This window comes from Drosophila simulans, chromosome 2L (assembly GCF_016746395.2).
Source record: "Drosophila simulans strain w501 chromosome 2L, Prin_Dsim_3.1, whole genome shotgun sequence".
In the NCBI taxonomy this organism is placed as follows: domain Eukaryota; kingdom Metazoa; phylum Arthropoda; class Insecta; order Diptera; family Drosophilidae; genus Drosophila; species Drosophila simulans.
In genome coordinates, this window is record NC_052520.2 from 5,668,788 (window position 1) to 5,693,078 (window position 24,291).

Genomic DNA, 24,291 nt, shown 5'->3' on the forward strand with positions numbered 1-24,291 from the left:
ACCGTGTTCGTTTGATGTCCGTTTGCAATTGGCATTCGTATCCTAAAAAAAAAATGAAAAGGAAATTTTTGAATATTTTCAACATGACAACCGCGACCCGTTTAACTTGCTGCGACAGATGATGAGGACTAATGAGAAATGCAAATGATGGAATAATGGAAAAAGAATATTCAGCTGCCAGAAAGCCCAAGGGTGAGGAAAAACATTAAGATAAAAAGTACAAAGTTGAGGATATTCTGCATCGTAAACAAAGTGCAGCTCAAGGATATGTGAGTTCTCTTTCTCTCTTAAAACTTTTCCGCTCTCTCTCTCTGTGTGAAGATTTAATTATTCATCCGCCCTGTCTGCCCGCAAAGTGCAGTCAAGACAGACGGAAAAGCTGCGGCGGCGACAAGGACGAGAACCAGGACGACGAAGACGATGAGGACGAGTGGCAAGGGGGAAAAGTTTTCCACCGACCTGGTGGCATGACGCAAAGTTGTTGTAAACAAAACATGGGGGCGTGACCGAGGTAGGCTGCAAGTGAAATGCATAAAACTTGGATAAAGTAAAATTGGAAAGTGCAGGCGCAACGAATATGAAATTTCAAGTTGTAATCAAATTAACTTTTGTTTCGGCAGCAAGAAGTGTCAACAGATAATTGAAAATCCGCAATTTCTTTGATTGCAACTTCGGTTTAATTTTTGAAATAAATCATTTGGGATATAGTTTTCAGATTACTATTAATGCTGTCTCTTGGTTGGAGTGTTATAATTGGTTCTCCTTCCTCTACAGCCATTCGAAACTTATAAATGCTCGGGCCCATTTGTACTATCAGCTATAAGCACGTTTGTCAACCAGGGCGTTGCTTGCCCCCAGTTGTCTACTTGCCGCGAATACATACACTCGAATGTGTGTATACCGCACCCCAACACGCTCCACTCGTTGCTGCATTTTTATGTCCTTCACACATCATTCAGCAACAAATTGCTGCAGGCGAGGAATGCTCACATTGCTGAAGCTGCTTCAAATCTATTTGGGAGACAAAAAATAAAAAATACAAAAAGCGAAAGGGAATGGGGTGTGAGGAGGTGTGGAATGTCAACAGCAAGCAAAAAGTGTCTCGAGACCATGGATTCGTGACCAGGCTGCGTGTCCATTGGAGTCAGCACGTGCCACCAGTTTTATTATCATGAGCTGCAAGCCCTGGCAACTTTTTATTATCCTTTTGCTGCTTTGGCTGCATGGGAACTTTAACACTTTCTGCCCACGACTCGAACGAGGACACTTCCCACTTCAGCTGAACTTGTGCCGTAAATATGACCTAATGGAGTTTAAAGTAGCCGCTCGGACGTCGAACCCAGCGACTCTTTCGGATTTAACGATCTGACCCACGGCAAGTTCTTTATCTACATTATCGTAAAAATCAGCTTCCAATATCCTGGCCTCAATTGAGGTCTCCTGGGAGAGGCGGGTGGACCATAAACAGCAACTGGTCGGAGCTGAAATTGTAACATGTTGAATGCATGTGCAGCAATCCCATTTCAGCCAATTTAATGTGTGAGTGCAGGTGATTAAATTTGAGCTGAAAATTGATAATCGTGGCCTGCATTCTAAGACTATTCACTCCTTAACGAATTGGCCAAGTATCTCGACTTTATACTTTAAATCCTATTTTTAAGCCACAACATACAAGTGGAAGTCATAAATTTATTCCTATAATCGAAACAAACTTGTATATATTTATTTTTTGCACTGCATTGGCACGAGTATAAGCAGGAATAAATTGCACAACAAAATTCAATTACTAAATGCAAATCCAAGTCGCTTTCGCACCCTTCATATCTGTGTCAAAAAGGCAGAGCCAAAAGGCTTTTGCCATTTATTCAGCATTTTTGTTTTTTTTTTCCTTTGTATCGAACCAAGAGTTGGGCAATACATATTATTTATTTGTTTATATATGTGCATCTTAAAATTATTGAAAAGAGTTCAAGAGACTCTTACACGAGTAGAGGAGTGTGTGGAAATTTGGCACTGTTGGGCGGAAATCTGTTCTTTGGCATGATTTTCTTTTCTTTTTATTTCTGCGAACAGGAAAAACACAATTGAGCGCGTTGCGAGTTGGCAACGAAAGCACACACACATCGAAATATTTTCATATAATAAATAATTTTAATTCTTACTTTAATTGCTCCTCCCTGGCCACCATAGTATATATGTATATTCCTCGTCACAAATCAATTTAAATGGATTTTTCTCTTTTGCTCACAAAATCCCACAAACTGCTTTTCAGCGAAACACAAAAAATTCTTGCACAGATTCCGTGCATACTTAGCTTAACAAAAATGCACGTTCAAGTGAAAAAATGCAATCGATACCGAAATATGCAAAAATGATACACAAAACCGGAAAAATTCTATAAAAAATGCATTAAATTAATTTGATCTGATTTCACCTTAGTGCTTTTTTAGGTCCTTTTTATTTTAAGTTATTTCTTGTTTTTCATACGTATAAAATTGCATTTAATTAAATATATTGATTTATTAGTATTATAAATTGAGTATTGTATTAAACTCAATCCGCGATGATATAGGATGGGTGGTGGTAATCATAGGATGGGTGAGGCAGAAAGAAGCGTTTCCGACCAAGTAAAGTTTATCACTGGATCACTAGCCAAGTCGATCTCTGAGCTGCGGGCGTTGCTAAAAAAAAATTGAAGGAAAAAAGATGAATTGGCAGCAGTGTTGTTTGTTGACCGCAAATAAACAACACCCACAACAAAACTAACAGCGAACAACGGGCAGCAAACACACCAGCGCTGTTTAAAAAACTTTATCCAGCCAGTTAAATAGCCGAGCAGAAAAAATAAATACATAAATGAAGGAAACTTTTGTTTGCAGCTGAGTTTTTCCGACAGCCACTGGCCCCAATGCGCATTTCAATTGCTTTCGAACTTCCCCCAGCCAGCACTTCACTCCCTGTAAAACTTTAAGTTAATTAAGTGCTAAATTAACTAAATTGCACTTACGGCTAAACTGCCGTACCGCAAATTGTGCGCCTGTCCGCCACGGCGTATGCGCAATGCATTGGCCATATATTAAGTATTCGCTGTGGCGGACAAGCTGAGGAAAAACAAGAGCTCGGCAAATCCATTTAATATCATTAAGACGAATGAATTTCCGCCCCGTTAACACCTCAGGAGTCAACAAAGCGTTACGATGAACGACAATTGCGATAATTACTCGCTTGACCAATTCCGGGCCCGAATGAGCAGCCATAACAACAGGCTAAGGTCTCAGGATTCAGGACTCAGTCGCAACACCCACCAGACAGAGAGCCCCTTCCCAAAAAGTTGTTTGCATTATTAGCTTGTCGAGATTTTGCTCCCTGGTCTCGGAAAAGCCGCTTTACACTGCCGTCTTGTGTAAGGCGGGCGGCAGATTATCCTCTTCCGGCCGTGACTTAGTGTGTGCCACTAATTATTACATAATGATTATGTTTCATTAGCTGTTTGGGGCGCCAAAATGGGAAAACTTTTTGGCTTGTATTTTTCATGGCGCTTTTCTTAACTTAGCAGCCAGTGCAGAAATGAGGAGAAAACTTTAAGCAAAGATTTTATGCGCCGCGGGACAATGATGAAAGTAATAGTTAGCCAAGCGCAATAACCACAGACCTACACTTGCTCTTTGCACTTCGATTTTTAATAAAAATCCTCGACTGTTTGATGAAACTCCGCAACACGAGAAGAACGGAAATCGAAAGCTAAAATAGAGAAAATATGCAATGAAGATGATGCAAATTCAAAACTTGATGCTCGTTACACTTTGAGAAAATCGAGAATTGGCTTTTCACAGAATTCTCATTAAGTGACTAAAGTGAATCGCATATTATTGCTTATCCGCTGAATTCCTAATATATTTTCCAATCATTGAATTAGGTTTTATATGTATGTGTTGCAAGTCGTTTCCACTTCTCATTCTGCGCTTTTTGCACTGCAGTCCCGAATGGCAAGTCATGGTGCACTTCATGAGCAATTTTCGCCGTGCATTGAACTGAAAATAAAATGTCGAGCTGCACATAAATGTCACCCGTGGCACACTAACTCACACACACACACACAAACACACTGGCATCTGCAGTAGAAAGCCTGACAAAATGGCGGACAAAAACAGGTGTCACATTGTTGTCGCTGACTGTTGCGCCGTTTCCTTGTTCTGGTTTTTATGCCACTTTAACGTTTCCTAATGTACGTGGCACATTACGCGGCCACAAAAATAACAATAAGCCGGAAACTACTGCTGCTGGAAGACAAAACTTTTGGGGGGCAGAGCAAAAACTGGGGCCGCAGTTATGACGGCATTGTGGCCACCATTACCAAGCACTCGCATCACACACGAGATCTTAACTAAGTCCTGGCTGCTTTTTTATGGCTCGCGAGTGGATGGTGAAATTATTGAGCTGTTTGGAGATGACTAAGCACCCGCCCATGGATGTGGAAGTGGAAGTGGAAACTTTTCGACGTGCACGAGCTGATACGAAAATTTTGAAGGAAAGCTCGTAAAGTGTGCCACAAAATGTGAATGGTAAAAACTTCATCCTGCTCAAGGCACTCAATTAAACCAATAAATAAAACCCTTCGAAAAGCAGTTTCGGCATTCCCCGAATGTCAACAAGTGGCAGCAACAGCAGCAGCAGCAGCAGTCCAACAATTGAGCCAGTGTGTCTAACAGAATCCAATTTCAGGCACAAGCGCCTAAAACGATGCTACACTCCTTCCCATGCAAATGCCTGCGTAATGCAATTCAAGTCAAATTTAATCAATGCGCTGCATAAGCGCTCCACCGAGTTGCGCTCCAACCCACACTTCACCACCCTTGGTTACTCCCCAGAAACTTTCGCCATGCTCCCAAAACTATCGAATTTCAGGGGAGGACGGATCGAACGGATCCCGGTGGATGGATGGGGGGCAGTCGATGGAGTCAAAAGTTATGCTCGACTGCCTGCTGCAGCCAATGGGTGAGGCTTCATTGTACTTGCAGCAGTAATCAAAAGTAGTTTGGGCCGCAGTACGGGTCTGGAAACTAAAACCCAAAGCGTAGTTTAGGCTTGCCTCTGCTGGCTGTTCAAACTTTCAGGCAAATATGTGCTATGGCAAATTTTTTGATTCGTTTTACCATACAATGTAATTTTTAGATTGAACGGCAACGGTGCATGAGTATATATAAAATTTTAATATGGTTATAGTTATTCGAAATAGAGATTCCTTTAATATATCTTAAGCCCTAAACACACACAGTTACCACATCCCTATATGTATACACACATAAGCCAATCATATTCACACCTATACATCAACAGTTTTGAGGGTTTTGGCAAGTTTAACATGGTTTGGGGCACATAAACCAAAACGTCATAACAAGCATGTGAGAGCCATCTATACACGATGGCAATTAAAGCCAAATGCCATCGACGATGACGGGTCGTCCTTATGGGCCCGAGATCCATTCATCGCACAGTGAACTTTGGTACATGAAGAAAGCAGCATCTTTCTTCAAAACTGGTTGTTTAATAACAAAAAAAAAAACCTTCCGATAGTAAAAAAATATACTCGGTTTTCTAAACTAGTAATTTATTTTAGATTGAATTAATTTTGTTTTTCGCACATTCATGAAAATCAGACCACTGTGCACAGGCACCACTTTAGAGATGCTTCAACTATTTCAGAATTTTTGAGGAAAGTTAACTTAATTGCAACTTACATATTTGAAAATAATTGGAATTTTGGGAATCTTTTCTAAACAATGATTATTTATGTAAAAATGTTGGCCATGGCTCACATTACAGCTCGGATTTAAAACAATAATTCTATTCTATTCTATTCTAAATATGGCGAAACACTGTGAACTACACAAGGTACTCATCTCTGATTCCGTAGGTTGGTTCTGGAGCGCTTTGCTGCACTGGGCGGTGTTGTGCACCGAATTGGTATGCACATTGACCACAGACATTTGCATAGGCACCGGGCCCAAAACAGCAGTCAACTAGCGCTTATGTTTTGATTGCCATGTAATTTCCGCCCATAAACATGAGGGCTGAAACGGAGTAGGCGTGCCTGACAATAGTGGAAGCCATGGGCTTATATTCAGTAACTGGCATCGGTTCAAGTGCAAAGTGCGTATAATGAAGCCTACTAACTGCTTAAACAGTTTACTTCCATTGAGCTAGGTAAATTAGACGATGAGGATTTAGAAGAGAAGTTGATGACAATAATTTGACCTAAAACTCATCCAAAAAACTCATTCAAAAATGAAACCCCGAGTCGGATCTTATAAGTAGTCTATAGGGAAGGTTGAACTTCCATTAATATTACTCATACGCCAAGTTGGTCACACGTTTTTCCTAAAAAAAAGTTAAGCCCTGAACTTTAAAAGCTCGTAATGCAACCAACAAAGCTCTACTCAACAAACTATTCCCAAACTTCTTACCAATTGGTAAGCTTAAACTAAGTGAGAGCTTCGGACCAGTGTGTACCCGTTGGAAAAATCAGATTTTTTAGTTTCTGACTGACTTCACTTGCGAAGAAGTCAGAAAGTGGTTAGCGTGGCTCCTGAAGTAAAAACACCAATATATAGAATATTTACAACGCTATCAATGCCATTATCAGCAACATAACTTTACACAAGCCAACACACTTAAACGAAAAGTTATTAACATAAATTCTTGTACAAACACCGAGGAGGCGAGACCGAGCTCGAACTCGTTCCCAAACTCCTGCCCAGGTGGAGGAAAACTTTGCCACCGCAAAAGTCAAAAGTGCTGGGCAAGAATACCAACCAATTCCCCAGTACCCAGCACCTTAACCCCCATCGTCATCATCATCATTGAAAAAGTCGAGCATTTCTTTCCAGCCATTTAAACTTTGCCACGTTTGCCTGCGATCGTCTCGAGGCGAGTGGAGAAAGCGCAACTTGAGTATTTAGAAATTTATTTAAAAGTTGTACTAGGGAGGGAGACTCCCCTTCCACCCCGTTCCCCACTTTTCTGCTACTTTTTCAGCAGTTTTCCTTTCACTGCGCCCAGTTACGCGCATAAATTTTGTTATGGAACTTTTTCACAAGGTTGTTGTGGCCGTAATGTGTGAAAGGGGGGTGTGCGGAAGCTGCCAGTGAAAGTTTTTTCCCAGGCATCCATTTTGCTTCATTTTAATTTTTTCGCTTACTATAAATATGTGTGCTATCTGACCACAATTATGTAGCCACCAGTTAATACCCATGGGAAGTTCAAAAAATGGCGGTTTTACGAAAAATTCAAAGCAGGATAAAGATATTAGCTTATATGAAAACTTAAAAGAAAGTATACTAATATAAGAGCAATAACTTGATACTTATATATATACTTACAACTATTAAAATAATAAAATATATCTGCGAAGTGTGCGTTTTGGCATCTTTCATCTACTTTGAGATTTACCCCATGTTCAAATTGCGGTTAGGCTATCAACTTGCAAAAATCCCAAACTCCAGATCTTTTTAAGCTTGGTATTGCCACAGCAATTCCCCAGATATCGCAAACTTTTCATTTTTCCACGGCTTCGTTCATATTAGAATGTCACTACTAATGCAAACGGAATGCGGCCTGGGAAACTGGTCCGCTGCACTTTCCTTTTCACATTATCTGGGCGGACCATAATTTTGCGTTAAGTCGCCGCTGGTGAAAATTCTGCTGCGTGAGCCCGGGAAATGAGGGCCCAAAGGCGCTGGCACTCATAACTTGGTCCAATTCACAAAATTTGCGCACGCAAAAAGCTTGTAAACAAACACAATAAATTCGAGGCTTGGCGCTGCACACAAAACAGGTGTTAATCCTGCTCTGCTAAAGCTTTTCCTTTCCGCTCCTTTCCTTTCGTTTCGGCTTTCTTCTCCGTTTTCCAGATCCCGCCGTGCACCTAGTTATCCAAATTTCGCAACAACTTAAAGCTGACGGCAGAATGCTGGGGGATTCCCAGCCACCGTCAACAAAAAAGAGGGATAATCATAAAAAATTTGCTGCACATGGAAAACAATTGCACTCATTTGTAACACACGAGAGGAAGAGAGAGAAGAGAGTGAGCGAGCCAGCAATTTGCATTTGTTGTTGCTTTCAAGTTGCCTTTTTCAGTTGTCCCGGGCAACTAAATTCTTAGAGCTTCAGCAGTAGTTATCCGACTGTGGGATACCATTTAATATAGATTTTGACCATTTAACTTTTAATCTCTGAAATTTTTAAATCTTTAATCTGCCATTTTCCAAGAAAACTATTTTTAATCTTATCCTTAACGATTCCGTTCTTTATAAAAATAGTTTCATTAGAAGCATTGCATTATCCTAATGTTCATTAAATTACCAGTAAATGCGGGGTATCAAACAGGAGAGAAGTAGATTGACTTGAGAGGCACGGCTTCAGTTGCTGTACTCCAAACAAACGGTATTACTACCCACACACACACATGAGTACTTGCAGTTGGTCTACCTCCATGTCCTGGTTGCCATTTGGCTCTAATGCCGTTATTTAGTTTTAGCATACGAGCAGCTTTTAAAGGTTATCTCATTTCGGCCATTCTTTTGTCTTTTTGTTGTGCGTTGCCGCTGAAAAAACAATAAAATCGCAAAAAAAAATGAAAACAAATCCCCACAAAAAAAGAAAATAAAACAACGGCCGCAGTGAAAGAGAAAAGCTTAAAATGCAAAGCGCATTCAACGCTAGAATATAAATGTATGTGTGAGCACACGTGTGCAAATGCAACGGTACATATCTGTGTGTTAGCTCGCTGGCATATGCTGGCCGGCTTTTGGTATTTGCTTGTGTGTGTGTGGCCGCTCCTTCGTTATGTTTGTGTATTGGTTGGCGGTGAAGTTTCACGGTTTCCCTTTTGCCGTTACTTTGGCAACCGGAAAAGGCTCGAGGCGTTGCCAGCCTTAAAATTGGCTAGTTAAAAGCTTTCGCGGCTCTTTCGCTGCCTATTCCAGATTTCTAGAAAGCTTTCGTCAAGCCGATTAAAAAAAAACCATTAATAATAAATTATACACAAATAATTGTCTAGTGACTGTAGGCTTTCTGTTATTTTCACATCTTTTAAATATCATATTTAATAAACAAATTTAGCAACAAGTACACCTTCTGTTACTTTTAAAAATGTCTTAAGAGCCATAGAGATTTCTGTGCACCAAAAATAGGTAAATGCCTGCTTTTTGATATTATAACTTGAATGTATTAAGTCAATCGAAGGTCACTCCCTGGTCACGCAAACCTGTTCAATCAACGATCGGTGATTAATAAATGCTTTGAACATTATGTAGATATAAATACCTAGAATAGCAACAGAAAATGCTATCTCATTTTTTCGTAATTGCTTCCAAAGTGATGTCCATTCAAACCCATAACTACCCACACACCAAACTAAAATTCCGCTCGGAAAAGCTGAACTAGAAATATTTGAAATCAAAGCGTGAACTAAGCTCAAATTTGCTGTTTGTTTTTAGTGACAACAGATTGACAACGCAAACATAAACAACGGCATGCGCTATAACAACACTATTAATAACCAAAATACAAGGCGAGCAACCCTGATTCGGATCCCCATCCCGTTGCCCACCGGGCTTTCTTGCCCCAAAGCGTTGCCAATGTCAACCGTCGCGAACACCCCAACAAGCCCACCCCCTGGAAACTCCATCCCATTGTCTTCGGCGTTTTCAATGCCGGCGCACATAAAAATTCCGGCTACGTTTACGGCGTGGACTACGCTTATAAACAAAGTTTGTTAATATTTCTTAGCCAACGGACGCGAAATTCGCCTCGCATCTCGCGCGTGAAAATCAAGTTAGTTAAATGCTCGCAGGATGCGGAAATCACTTTCGAGATTCCAGAAATAGAACGGGACTTTAAAATCAATTTACCAAACAGTTATCGAATGCTTGTCTATGGACAAATGGTTCGGAGAGAAACGTCTCTGGCTGTTTGGTAACCACCTTCCACTTCTGCCCAGAAGGTAAGTCGAACTTGGCATTGCATTGCATTGAATGGTAACAAAAAGTGCTAGCCAAACATTTTTGCATTGTTTTGGCCTAAACTTGAACTTCAAGATTGGCGCGCAGATAGAGTGTTGCCCCTGATATTGTTTTGCTTAACGTCGGGCCTTGTGAATAACCTTACAGTGAATAGTAATCATCGTATGAAAACATTGTCGGTCTCTAACCAACATTTAGATACCTCCTTTGAACGCCCCAAACTGACAGTTAAAAGCTACTCAACTTACACAAGATCTAACCAAGAAGCCACAGGACCAAAAAGGACAAAAACTCCAATCAAATTGAATTTCCATCAAAGCGAGTATATGTGCACGGAAAAAAGCTGCAGAAGAACAAAAGCAAGAAGAGACGAAATCAAGTACAGAGACATCAAATTGCATTGAAATGCGTTAGGAGCTGGGATTTGTCCCCAAACTTCAACCCACTTACCATCCGAATTCTGACAGGCCAGACAAGCAGCTCTGCAGGAATATTGGATACTTATGGGAGCGGATGATGTAGCGGTTTTTAATGCTTTTGATCCAAGCAGACGAAAACCCTATTTTCGGCAAATGTCAACGACACTTGCGATTCTGCTTGGAAGGAACAGAAATATTTGTGCGGCAGTTGGAGGGAAATGTTTTCGTTTGTGTATATATCTGACTGAAATAGAATAAAATATTGCCAAGCAGACTGTAAAGAAATGATTGATACATAACACTTGTACTCACCGCACACTTGTTCAGATTTTTACAAGTCGCATATTTTTCTTCGACATTTTATCATTTATAAGTTGTTTTAGGAGATTAAATAAAATAATAACTAAAAATAATGATATAATGGAACTGCTCTGCTTATATCAGCACCCTTGGTGAATGGACTTTTCAACAGTCGCGAATTAGAACCGCCTTTTCGGTTTGCCAGCAGGATACTTACATTTGTTTGGCGCTTTCACGGCATTTGACAGTCGCTCTCATTCCCACAGTAGATGCCAAAACTCACAGGTGCCCGCCTCACCTTACATAATTGAATCCCCGCAAGCCGTTTTTATCCCTCCAGCTTGCACCACTGATTTCGTGTGCCTCGCTGTGGCATGTGGCAAATTCTGCCTCAGACGGGCCTGCGACTCTCACTTCTCGCATAATGCGCCTGACTCATTTGCATGTTCCTTTGGCTTTCCCCCGGCCGCATTTTTTTCTGACCCAAAAAAATCTTAAACAAAATGGCAAAGCAATGCCGGCACGAGACACGTCAGAAACAGAGCCGGTTTTTTGCACCTGTCTGAGAAGGAATGTCGCTCCATGCATAAAGGATTCATGATGTCCGCTGCATTTGAAATCATGTATCGATAAAATAAATAGACGGGAGACCGTCGAAGTGAACATTAGTCATCCTGGAACCCTGCAGCCGTGCGAACGCCTGGCGACGTGCAATGTTTCACAGCTCCTCGTTCTACTTGCCGCAATCGTTTCAGAACTCCTTCCTCTACCGCCTCATTCAGAAGATCCAGGTGTGCAATGAGCCGGACTTAGTTGAGACCAGGCAGTACAGGTGGGTCGATTAGCGCCGTTCGTGGCCCTAATTAGCTTTGCCAACTTTTTGCGGAATGAAAGTGAAATGCAGTGCTAAAACGGGCAGAAAGGATAAACTTTTCGCAATGACATTTGAGTCGCTGCTGGTGGAGGTGGTGTTGCAACGGCCTTGGCCTTTGATTTCACACGCATATGCCTGCTTCGTCCTCCAAGCGCTTCAGCTCCTCTATCCCCGTAAGTAGGCAACGCTTTTTGCACAGACCTCGCACAAAGTTTGGGACACTCGGTGCGTGTGTGAGCATTCGGCATTAATGGCTTGTTATTTATTGCATTTTACGCTTGTTTTCCCAAAGGCCACGTCAACACAACCCTTACCAACAACCCGCAATATTTATATGGCCAAAAGGTTCAGGGACTTTACAAGGCGATGTTAGGGGTTTTGCTAAAAAACTTTATTTGCTTGACATATTATTGTTATTTCAGCAAGTACAGACACTTAAAATAAGCCCACAAGGCAGTACGAGTATAGAACATCTAAAAATATGCGGTTTCGCTAAAACTTAAGACCATTTTATCGTACTTTAGTAAACTAAAATCATATATAGGTAAATTTCAATTGTAAAATTATATTTTAAAGGCCAGCTGAATGTTCCTTTACCTTAAATAGAAGAGCCTTCTATAATTGTTATATAACACCCATTACTACACAAACTTTTAGCCCTGCTATTTCACACAAATATCCGGGGTCAGTATCAGAATGGTAAATAAACAAAGAGCCATTAAGCTGGGAAGCATTGACCCCAACATCATGCCAACGACATGAACAAATAATTGCTATGCCGCGCAAACAACTACATAGAACAATTAATACAAAAATATAATTAAAAGCCACAAGAGCCTAGAATAAAGGAAAAATCAAAGTGGGAAAGGTTAAAGTGCTTTCGCGGAAAACAAAAGCTGTCAAATGTATAAACAGGCGAGCAGATGGTGTTTAAGTTGGAACGAGGTCGACGGGAGTTCTGTGTAATTATGCAAATTAAATTGAAGAAATCAGTGGGGTGCTGTCACTATACCTTCATACTGTTCTTAAAGGTGAACTTCTAGGAAACCAGTGATCTAAAAAACCACAACGGTCAAAGAATTCCTTTTTTTATATACCTTACCTATTGCTTATACAGTATGCGTGATTATGGTTCCTAATTTATGTTCGACGCTCACCTTCGTGTTTTTCCACTGCACTTAAATGCATTATTAATGAAACACGCAAGACCAAAACAAACAGAAACATAGGAATCAAAGTCGCCATTGGCCAACGCGGCGTATGTGCGATGTCCGCTGATGCAATCGAGCTGCTACCAACTCCGGCGCTCTCCAAACTCGCTTCTAGCCAAAAGCACCTCAGTCGATTGCCGGCTCTTAACGTCTTCACATCGTGTAGTTCTGCCAAAAAGTTATAGGGCTTTTTGTTTGGCCCAAGTGAAGTAAACACGGAAACAAACCAAATATAGACAAAAGGTGAACTGGAAAAAATTCGATACTACAATGAAAATGTTTGAGATATCCAAATTGTTTTCCCTACGAAGGTATGAGCAAAAATATAAAGGAATATTCATAAACAAAAGTAAAAAAAAAATTAAAATTTTTTATTAACATCATAACTTATCTTCGAGCTAAGAAAAGTTTCTTATTTGCCTGTGAACTGTGAAAGTTTTAAAGTTTTTAAACAATAAGTGACCCCTGGCAAGGAAATTAGCTGCGCAGCAATACTTAAGTTACTCAGCCAGGAAAAGCCATCGCTAATACTGTTATAATTGCACAGCGATTCAAACATTAATTAGTAATAAAGACCCCAAATAGAATCCACCCCCGAAGCGCCCACGTAGCGCGTAGTCACGACAAACTTATTGCACTGCTGCACCAGTTTAGCTATATGAAATCCTCTAGCAATCTGTGTCAAAGAACCCGGTTCATAAGCCACTCCCCTGCCTGCTCCTTGGACAGAGGACTCCAGCAGGTAACCTCAAATTGTGTAGGGAAAGGAGCTGGGAAAGCTGGGAAAGAAGCACACCTTGAATGTCTTCCGGTAGTCGCTAGAAAAAACAACAAAGGGGAGAAACTTCTTGAACAACTTTGGGGGCAACTGCGCATGGATTTGGTTTTGTTGTGGTTTTTTGCTTTGTTAACTTTGGTCGCATTGCTATGACATTGGCCAGTGGGGTGGAGTCGACCTGGTCGACATGGGGCCAGGTCGGCTCCAGCGTTTCCCCCATTCGTTGCTCGGTTGTCAGACAAAACATACGTCCGCTCAAGCGGTCTACCCATTCAAATATTTATTGATCGACAGGCTTGGCGGAGTATTCGGCGCATGGTGTGTATCGTAGACTTCCCCCAAAAGACTTTAATCAAATATATATATATATATCCTATTCATTCACAATTCAATAACTAACTCTAGTTGCAAATACGTCAGATATTAGCCAGATGGGTGCCTAGGTAAGTCATCTGCTTGCTACGTTTTCGGTGTCCTGTGTTGCTTCCATTTATTTGTGCCACCCACCACTGCCACCACCAGCAGCACACAAATATTTAATTGCATGCCATGTTTATGACCCACACACATGTTAGCAAAGATGCAGAAAGGCCCAAGTAGGGTTCAGTTACCCCGTTTAAGGTTTTGTGGCTGGCATTGAACTGTCAACCCGTGAAGTCCTCGACCAGCCCGGTAATGCCAATTTCAAAGGAGCACGCTCTCGAACACCTGGGGCTACAAAATCGATTTAGGTTTCGTGTTCACTAGCTAGAAAGTTAATTACCCTCGGTTTCTAATCTAATACTAATGAACAGTCACAATGGTACAATTCTTATTTACACGAAGCAAAACAAAACTGGGAAATCAGTGTCGAAACCACTTAAATTAGTAAAAATATGTTCCATTTAATGGAATTAATTATAAGTCCATCCAGTCAAATCAATGACAATTGCAGTTACCAATTCCACATAGGGTTATGTACATATACTTGGGTCAAAAAATCGATTTAGTTCTCGTGCTTATAAGTGGCAGACTAGTAATGATTAGGTTGTGTATCTAATGGCAATTGAATGTTTACAATATCGATTTATTTGATTAGCTACATTTAGATGGGAAAAAGTAGCAGGAAGAAGTTTATATTGATGTACTTTGGCACATTATAATTTATTATCTATATTTATATTACTTTATATTATTTAACGATTTCTTTGGCCCACCAAAATTTACGTTCAAACTAAATAACTCATTCTAAAAGTTCTCTCATTTGTTGTTTGTTTCATTCCATCGAAATCGACTAACCAAATCATACCGAATTCGTGAAACCAAACCTCCAAAATGTTCTGGACATCCCCAAAAAACCAAATCTATTCAAATACAATAACTTGTACATATATGCATACACATCAAATCGTAAGACAGTCCCTGAAATAATACCAGATCGAATATCAAATCATACTCCATACTCGCTCGCATACCCTCGAATGCAAGTTCGCCCCTGTGAGTCCATATGTGTTCGTGTCTGAGCTATCAAACAGAAAAATTCTTAAACATTTTGTGTGCCCAATGCAAAGCAATGCGACGTGCAAACATCAAACGTGGTCAATGTTTGAGCTTAAGGTAAAATCCACTCCAAACTCAAACTGAACGTTAGCCGCACTCGAGGTGGGAATTCCGGAATAACTCATACCTGTTAACTTCCTTGCAGACCACAAGGTAGCAGCAAAATGGATCGCTATGAGAAGCTCAGTCGGCTGGGCGAGGGCTCCTACGGTGTGGTCTACAAGTGCCGGGATCGGGAAACGGGCGCTCTGGTGGCGGTCAAGAGGTTTGTGGAGTCCGAGGATGATCCAGCGATTCGTAAAATTGCACTGCGAGAAATTAGGCTACTGAAGGTGAGCATTAACAACTTAAATCACTTAAATAATTTAATCACTCGATATTTCCTGCAGAACCTGAAGCATCCGAACCTTGTCTCCCTGCTAGAAGTGTTCCGACGGAAGCGACGCCTCCACCTGGTCTTCGAGTTCTGCGAGCTGACCGTGCTGCACGAACTGGAGCGTCATCCACAGGGCTGCCCGGAGCACCTGACCAAACAGATCTGCTACCAGACCCTGCTGGGCGTGGCCTACTGCCACAAGCAGGGCTGCCTGCATCGCGACATCAAGCCGGAGAACATCCTGCTGACGGCCCAGGGTCAGGTGAAGCTGTGCGACTTCGGCTTCGCCCGGATGCTCAGTCCGGGCGAGAACTACACGGACTATGTGGCCACCAGATGGTACCGGGCGCCGGAGCTGCTGGTGGGTGATACTCAGTACGGCACTCCGGTGGACGTCTGGGCCATCGGTTGCCTCTTCGCCGAGTTGGTCCGGGGCGAGGCCCTCTGGCCAGGACGCAGCGATGTGGACCAGCTCTATCTGATCCGCAAGACACTCGGCGACCTGTTGCCACGCCACATCCAGATCTTCGGACAGAACGAGTACTTCAAGGGCATCACGCTGCCAGTGCCGCCGACACTGGAGCCGCTGGAGGACAAGATGCCGGCCAAGTCGCAGCAGAATCCCCTAACTATTGACTTTCTCAAGAAGTGCCTGGACAAGGATCCGACCAAGCGCTGGTCCTGCGAGAAGCTCACAAAGCACTCCTACTTCGACGACTACATCGCCAAGCAGCGCGAGCTGGAGCACGTCAACAGCCTGGAGGCGGCCAATCTCCGCCAGCAGCAGCTCGCCTCCCAGCAGTTCATGCTGGCCACGGCAGCCCAGCAGCTCCAGACGGGTCCTGCCCAGGCGGCGGCCATTGCGGCGGCCAGGGATAAATCAAAGGTGCGTACGGCAGTGCTCTCACAGGATAATTCAATCCATTAAGTATATCCTTCGATTACAGACTTCAAACACATCACTACCGCTGCTGCCTAGCACGCAGCATCATCATCACCCGCATCAAGATTACGTGAAGCTGCAGCCCCTGAACAAGAATGCAAACCTGCTCCATCGCACCGAGCATCATCTGCCCACAATTTGAGTTTGAGCAGAGAATTTGTAACGAAGTAATGTCCTTGAGCGAGAATTGAGCCCGAAAATTTAACTTATTTACTGCTGGGAATAAATGTGTAAAAGTAATCCATTAATATATCACTGGGTGGAGCGTTCGTAAACACTTGGCAACGGCAACTCATCCCTTCGGGCCGAACTGAATTAGTAACTAAGTCTAAAGTGCAATTTTCAGCTGTCATCAAATAAAATGTGCTACATAATGTTTTATTCCATAAATTTTCAATTCAGTTAGTCCATGAGATTCGCAAATCACTCCAAGTTAATCTTTAATTCACTTTCCAGTTGCGTCCTGGCTCGAATCCTTTTCAGCCTTGCACACACACGTACATCGAATTAAAAATCCTTGCAGCATGTCGACTAGTCAAACGGTTACATTCCACCTCCAACTCTCACCTACTTGTTGAGCCTGGCCAGGATTACACATTTTTACATCTATTTAACCAGGAGCGGATTGGAAACTGCGGAGCGCCTATCATAGAAAATGTACTTTTATATTTGATTTGATTAGGAGAGTTTTGCAGGTCATTAATCAATAATCAAGAACTGCTTACAAGGATTTGTAAGGTACATCCTATCTGATACCCTCTTTTGAGGTTCCGCTCCTGAAGTATTTTGCCGTCGACAGATCTCACCTCCTGGCATCCACACCACGTTTTTTGGCAGCTTAATCCAGTGCTAAGCACACGGCAGATAATCAGCGACACGTATCGCCTTACGTGTATCCTAGTCGTGTCCTAAGGACTTTGTTGATGTACTCCAAGAAGCGTCAGAGAAACGTTTGCCCCAGAGACGGTGATGAAAGGATTAGTGAAGCTTATAGCGCACTAAGACTATTCTAAGGTGAAGCCAGGCCAGTAAAGAAAAAATAGTACTAATGTATGTAACAATATCATGAGTTGAATCATTGAATTTAAGGCACTATTAGCTTATATCAGCTAATAAATGGAATTGCTCAGTATTCAGTACTTTTCAACAGAATGCAATATTTTCCGAAAAACTTTTAATTAAATTATAGAAAAGTTGTGAGAACAGAAGCTGCATTCCCACAGGCTTCAATGCCAGCAGTCAACAAAAGTGTCAACACATATCGCTGAAATCTCCTGGGCACCAGTCATGTCCATGTGGCCCGGATTTTCGTTGGCAGATGCTCAGAGAAACATTGAGAAAATAGAGGAGAAATCGAGGATATCGTCGGATGCCAGCCGGGCATTCCTAGCATTATCCACTGCGACTCATGCTCCATTGCCAGCGTCACCAATTGTTAAGTATTTTGATTTTTGTCGTTTGGCCAACACAATAGAATGGTCCACCGAATATCTCCATCCCTGTCTGCTCTTTTGCTTTTCCCCCGCTTTTCCCTCGCTTTTCCCCCGCTTTTCCGGTCGCTGTGCACTTGGTTGGGAATGTAAAATGGGAAAAGCATTTGTAAGTCGAACCGGCCATTGAAGCATCCCGCTTCCTGGTCGAGGATATGCAAAGTGTCTCCCAGACAGAGTTGCATAATCTGTAGTGCCGTTTATGCAAAGTGCCCGCCAAAAGCCCAGGCAACAAAATCCAGGGAGATGGAAACTTTCGTCCTGCTGGGGAGTCAAGGATATGGTTGGGACGGAGCTTGCTGAATTGCATAGCTCGGTAAAGTGCTGAGCACAGGAATCGAAGACTTATCGAATAAGCAGATAGGGCTTGTTATATTCACGCTGTTTGCTTTGGGAATAAAAGTTTCAAAATTGTGGTAACAAAAATGTTCAGAGAAGTTGCAAAATTGTTTAACGTTTGTGATCGGATCTTATGTCTTACTAAGTTACCTTTACACTTCACAATCTGTATTTCTTTTTTACTTAATAAAATTGAAAGTTTCAAAGTTTGATAAGACAGCTAAAAAGAGTTGCTTAGGTTTGCTATGAAACTGTTTTAAATGTTAATTTTTTTAGATTAACCAACTCTCAACCTGTTATCCTGTGACCAGTGATCACACCATCAGTACCATCGGTGCAACTGATTTTCCGCGTAGCGTCGATTCAGCTCACTCTTGCGCTGGAAATCGCCGCCCACTCCGTTGAGTAGCTCGTTGGTGTGCCAGTTGCGATAGACGGACGGATCCGACTGGTGGTCATCTCCGGTGCTCAGGGCCTGCTGCTGCCACCACTTCAGCGGTGGATGCGGATAAGCTGCCTGCACGGGCAGGACGGACACCACCGGCGGCTGACGACGTGGCCACAAGCCCAGCTTGCTCAGTCGTTTCTCCTCGTCGATGTTTGTGTCGTGCATCTCGTGCATTCGCAGCACGTGAAGCGGCTTCTCGGAATCCTTCGATCGATTGCTCCTCATGGCCAGCGGATGGAAGGGATCGTCTCCGTAGAGCTCGCAGTAGCGGGCACTCTTCACCAGCCCGATGATCTGGAACATGGCCACGCAGGTGCAGGCATTGTAGCCCACAAACACTGAGAAAAGTCGGGGGTGAGTGACTATAGCAACTATGACTGAATACTTACATATATAAAAACAGCCCAAAAGAGTGAGAATGATGAGGAAGCCCAAGTTAATCTGCTTCTTCAGCATGATCATCAGAACAATATGAAGGAAAGTAATGTGTATGAAGTAGACAAACTCGAAGAATGCCAAGGGCAGTAGAAACCATTTTCGTAACTAAATGAAACAAATCTAAAAATCAAATCTATTGAAAGGACTATTTTTAACATACCTTGATAGCACCATAAATACTTAAGCAGGCTGCAGCCGAATGCATAAAGGATATTATGTGAACAACTGCGCTTAAGACCTCGGGATCTAGTAATTGAAAATATTTTTTGTCAAAATATATAATAATTCACATTTGGTTATAGAATACCCACCGTCTTCACTCCAACTGATGGACTTTCGAACCCACTTTCTGTTCTTATACTCCGCGTCGTGCTCGAACAAATCGTTTAAAGGCTCAAAAACTTTGACTCCCAACGCGAAAAGCGTAATGCTATGAGCCAATTCACGGATCTACAACCAGCAAGGTCAAGTTTTAAAGGACAAAAAGGAAGATTTATGGCAACTTACGATAGCCAGAACAGAAACGATTATGACGCCCAGACGCACCGAGCAATAGCACATATAGGATTCCATTAATAACATATTGAATGTGGTATATTACCGGTAATGGCGGTCAGTAAATCACAACTGAGTACTCCGTGCCACAGGGAATTCGGTGAGTCAGCCACATAAGAACCACAAATGCGCACTAATTGCCGCCCAGCAAATGACAAAACCATGTACAAGATGCCAATCTGAATACTTGCGGTAATGCGAGTTCATATTGAAAGCGTCAAATTTCGATTCGAATGGCCAGCATATATCATTCGTTGGTCAGAACTCAAATGGAAAGCCACAGAATGTCGGCTCCAAATCGGAGCACAGATGGCTCAGTTGGTCCTGGGACAACAATATGGTGCTCATGGAGAGCTACTTCTTTTGTGCTTCGGTGCGACTGGGTGTCCTGGTCACTTGCATTGCAGCCACCGTGAGTTTAATCCCATATCAGTTGGTAGCCAATCCGAGCTGATCTCTTTCGGTTTCAGATAAAAAACAGCATCTTCATGTGGCTGATATTCGCCGACGGAACATCTTTCCTGTACTTCTTCATCAACATTCTGGAAACCCATTATAGAACCAGCATAATTGTTAAGGAGTCCGTCACCTGGGCGGAACATTGTAAGTTCTTTGATAAGAACAAATCTTAGAGTTATATTATTTTATGCCTACAGATTCCAAGGAGCTCATGATGTTTATACAACTCTACAGCTTTTGCCACATTGCAACTTGTTTTTCGGCGGCTTATGGAGCATATAAGGTCAGGTCTAGCATGTTTTTAATAGTATTATTAAACAGAAGTTAATTATTATTTTCAATGCAGCTCAAGAAATACCATGTTATACCTTTGGCAATCTTCGAATTCATTTACACAGTCCAGGTGGTTGTACTCGTCATTATAACGCTTCGGATTGCCAGGCACATTGTGCCATTGGCCACCTTAATTCTGATGACCCTTGCCCTTTCATTTTACGCAAGTAAGCAACTAAATTCGATTTGCCACATTTGTGTAAGATAACATTTTTCTTTTCAGTGCTTGTGGCCTATGACACATTGGCGTTGATTGCCTTCGTGCAAATAATGTTTCTGGTGCGGAGTCAACGATATATACGACTCTACGGTCCAGATCCTTTGAATCCTGTAACAAACGGAGTGCAATCCAATCAAATGGCATCTAAAAATCCGATCACACAACAGCCAATAATTATTTACGTAATGCCCAAAGCGGGGCAAAAATTGTGGGATGTGCCACAATCGAAGTGGTGGCAGGATGAAAAAACTGATGTCAGCGTTCCACAAAAAGCAAATTATGAAGAGTCCTCTGAATTTTTTCAGCGGCAGGAGCTGCTGTCAAAAGTTTTACTACGCAATGCCATCAAAGAAGACTACCTGCACAAGGAAAGAGTTGCAATCTAAACATTTATGTGGAACTCAGGAGAATTTAAAGTTCATAAAACAAATAATTTAAAATTTATGTTCTATATATTACAATACATGAAACAGCAGTATTACTAACACAAGTGCTCTAAGGTGAAGCAATCAGTTTCCCTAGGTATATGGAATTGTATCCATTAGGTCTTAATTGTGACTCACTAGTTGTATAAAATCGCTTAACATAATATATTTTCAGTCTTCGACTAGCTCTTGTCGAACGCGGTTGTAAAAATTGAACGCTGCGATCGTTATCTTCTGTTCTCTCTGAGAACATTTTGGTGTACATTAGATATTTTCTGTTTTCTTCTTTAATTGTGATATTCGCAAAGGACTACAATCAAACGTTCAAGTGATGCAATTGGTGATGCTGAAGCATCTGCCGTTGAAAAAATGCGTACTAAAAGGAATAAACCACTAGTGGAGCGCCAGAACGAACGGGGCTCCAAGCAATTTACAAATTATTTTCGTCCACTACAAACTTTAGACGATGATAATGATGATAAACCTATTGAAACGGACACACTTGATGAAATAATAATCAAACCACCTCCTATAACATTAATTAAACAAAATACAAAATTTGTACACGAGCTAATGGCTAAAATTAAAACTGATGATTACTTTATTAAAACCATCTCAATTGGAATTAAAATATTTTTACCAAATATGGACTGTTTCAATGCAGCTTGTAACCAACTCAAGGAACATAACTGTGAGTTCTACACGTACGATACTAGATCAAACAAGCCATACAAAGCCATTTTATCCGGGCTGGATAAACTACCAATTGAAACTGTCAAATCCATGCTACAAAACCTAGGATTACAATGCACCGAAGTCAAAATTGTGGAAAAGAAAACTAAGTCTGATCATGAATTATTACTGTACATTGTTTATTTCGTAAACAAAAGTATCACAGTAAAGGAACTGCGCAAAAACTTTATGTATGTCAACCACACTAAAGTACGCTGGGAGTATAAAGTGAAATTGCAGAATAAAATTACTCAATGCTACAATTGCCAACTATTTGGACATGGATCAAATAATTGTTCAGTTAAAACATCATGTGCCCATTGTGCTGGATCACACCAGACTGCCGTATGTATGGACGTAAACAACAAAAAATGCGCTAACTGTAAAGGCGACCATCCATCGACAGAACTGACATGCCCATGCCGAATTTCTTATCTCAATTTACTTTCCAAACGCTCATCACAACGCATTGGAAGAAATAACTTGGAAGCTCATGGAATGAGGAATTCTAAGCAACACATCGCTCCATCTGCTCTCTTTGGAAATCAACCCCAGATCTCATTGCCTACTCAAACTAAGAGAGTGCAACAACTCAACTTTGGTAGCTATAGTAATGCACTCACCAATATTCATACTTTGCCTAATCCCAAAGCAAATATCACAAATGAAACTAATCTCTTTTCATGTGAAGAGATAAATTCTCTTTTGTCTGAATTAATAACAAGACTTAATGAATGCTCCAATAAGGGAGAGCAATTTCAAGCAATTTCTCAGTTAGCGATTAAGTATGTTTACACAAACAAATAATTTTATTGATAATTTGAATATTATGGCATGGAATGCTCGTGCCGTTAGAAACAAACGTATAGAACTAATCAAGTTCTTAGAAAATAATCACATTCACATAGCACTTATAAATGAAACGTGGCTGACTCATAGTGACCGTTTTAATATACCCGAATACACTATATACAGAAATGACAGGAAGGAAAGTAGGGGAGGCGGCGTTGCCATTGCAGTTAGTAACACATTGATACATGAACAAATACCCTGCATTAAAAGTCATGTTATTGAAAATGTAGGTATACAAATCAACACTGACTCTAATTCCAGTCTAAAAATTTACTCTATTTACTTTGCTGGAAATACTTCAAAATGTATTCCTAGTTCATGTGACTTATCTTGGGACCATAATCATTTAAAAAGTTTGTATAGATCTGATCTCCTTAAGATCTCACAAATAAATGGAAATTTTCTAATTTGCGGGGACTTCAACTCGCGCCACAGAGCATGGAAGTGTACCCGAGCCAATGGTTGGGGCAAAATTCTCAATGAACTTTCAGATCTGGGAAAATTCAGTATTTTGTACCCTACGCAACCCACATATATTCCGCATAACCATAAAGCAAAAGCATCAACATTGGACCTATGCCTCACTAATATCCCTAACCAGCTGGCTAATCCAGCAGTAATGCAAGAGCTTTCCTCTGATCACCTACCAGTGGTTATTAAATACTCTACAAATTTTATGCGCAATGTAAAAACATATCCGATTTTGGGAAGGGCAAATTGGGCGCTTTTTAAGAGAATTATAAATGAAAGGCTGATGGTTGAAGAGGTGGTTGTCAACTGCTCACAGATATCGACTTTGGATATTGATAATTTAATCGGCTCTTTCACTAGAGTAATCAATTATGCCTTTCTTAAAGCAGTCCCTCATAAACCTATACATCACTCCAAGCTTACACTCCCTGTACATATAACTGAATTATTTAAAACAAGAAATATTATCCAAAGACAATGGTTTAGGTCACGTCATCCATTATTAAAATCAAGATGTGATCATTTAAATTACATCATACGAAAAGAGCTTTTCATTTATAATAATGCAAAATGGAACAATAAACTTCAAAAGCTGGATAAATGCAGCAAACCCTTTTGGAATATAACCAAAGCAATTAAAAAAAGAAAACAAATTGTTCCGTGTCTAAGTAAAGCTGATGAAATATACGCTTCTGGAAAAGAAAAAGCGAATATTCTTGCTGATGTCTTTCAACTGAAGCATAATCTGACACATTCATATTCAAACCAAAATACAATTGACCAAGTCAAAATATCTTTACAATCTATAGCTGAAACCCCAAACAACATCGCAGAAATTTGTAGAGTCACTTATCCAGAGGTTTTTTCAATTGTAAAAGCTCTCCATACTAGAAAATCTCCTGGAATTGATGGAATACCTAATATATCCTTGAAAAACCTTCCTACAAGCGCCATTAATCATATTGTTAACATTGCCAATCACTGTCTTCAGGCAGGCTATTTCCCACGGGATTGGAAGATAGCAAAAATAGTTCCAATTCTCAAACCAGGAAAACCTCCTGATAACC

The 24,291-nt window shown here is 41.2% G+C and overlaps 3 protein-coding genes and 1 long non-coding RNA gene across 13 annotated transcripts; 2 read left to right on the plus strand and 2 right to left on the minus strand.

The window, feature by feature from the left end:
- Window positions 1-2,524: 2,524 nt before the first annotated feature.
- Window positions 2,525-10,726, minus strand: LOC27208807. Of its 4 annotated transcripts, XR_006541626.1 has the most exons (5): window positions 10,473-10,726; window positions 8,488-8,603; window positions 8,362-8,424; window positions 7,380-8,183; window positions 2,525-2,681 (listed from the first exon to the last, which is right to left on the minus strand). It is a non-coding gene; the product is annotated as an uncharacterized LOC27208807 (long non-coding RNA). The 4 variants fall into 4 exon arrangements; XR_001601051.3 differs by having other exon boundaries at window positions 2,529-2,681; window positions 8,362-8,603; window positions 10,473-10,725; XR_006541627.1 differs by lacking the exons at window positions 2,525-2,681; window positions 7,380-8,183 and adding an exon at window positions 8,190-8,304 and having other exon boundaries at window positions 10,473-10,716.
- Window positions 9,737-16,702, plus strand: LOC6731104 (cyclin-dependent kinase-like 1). 7 transcript variants are annotated; one of them, XM_016179604.3, is made up of 5 exons: window positions 13,758-13,922; window positions 14,010-14,047; window positions 15,289-15,475; window positions 15,533-16,405; window positions 16,467-16,702. In XM_016179604.3, exons 1-5 carry the CDS (start codon window positions 13,920-13,922, stop codon window positions 16,602-16,604), a joined length of 1,239 nt encoding a protein of 412 aa, XP_016023638.1. In that variant the 5' UTR covers window positions 13,758-13,919; the 3' UTR covers window positions 16,605-16,702. The 7 variants fall into 7 exon arrangements, with proteins under 7 accessions (XP_016023642.1, XP_002078261.1, XP_039148486.1 ...); XM_016179608.3 differs by lacking the exons at window positions 13,758-13,922; window positions 14,010-14,047 and adding an exon at window positions 9,737-10,003; XM_002078225.3 differs by lacking the exons at window positions 13,758-13,922; window positions 14,010-14,047 and adding an exon at window positions 11,411-11,573.
- A 286-nt stretch (window positions 16,703-16,988) lies between these two features.
- Window positions 16,989-19,820, minus strand: LOC6731105. Its single transcript, XM_002078226.4, has 5 exons — window positions 19,685-19,820; window positions 19,489-19,627; window positions 19,338-19,423; window positions 19,129-19,282; window positions 16,989-19,077 (listed from the first exon to the last, which is right to left on the minus strand). The coding sequence occupies exons 1-5, from the start codon at window positions 19,757-19,759 to the stop codon at window positions 18,614-18,616; spliced, it is 918 nt and encodes a 305-aa protein (XP_002078262.3). The 5' UTR covers window positions 19,760-19,820; the 3' UTR covers window positions 16,989-18,613.
- A 192-nt stretch (window positions 19,821-20,012) lies between these two features.
- On the plus strand, window positions 20,013-23,930 carry LOC6731106. Its single transcript, XM_002078227.4, has 5 exons — window positions 20,013-20,144; window positions 20,203-20,335; window positions 20,389-20,474; window positions 20,538-20,691; window positions 20,748-23,930. Exons 1-5 carry the CDS (start codon window positions 20,070-20,072, stop codon window positions 21,128-21,130), a joined length of 831 nt encoding a protein of 276 aa, XP_002078263.1. The 5' UTR covers window positions 20,013-20,069; the 3' UTR covers window positions 21,131-23,930.
- Window positions 23,931-24,291: the final 361 nt, after the last annotated feature.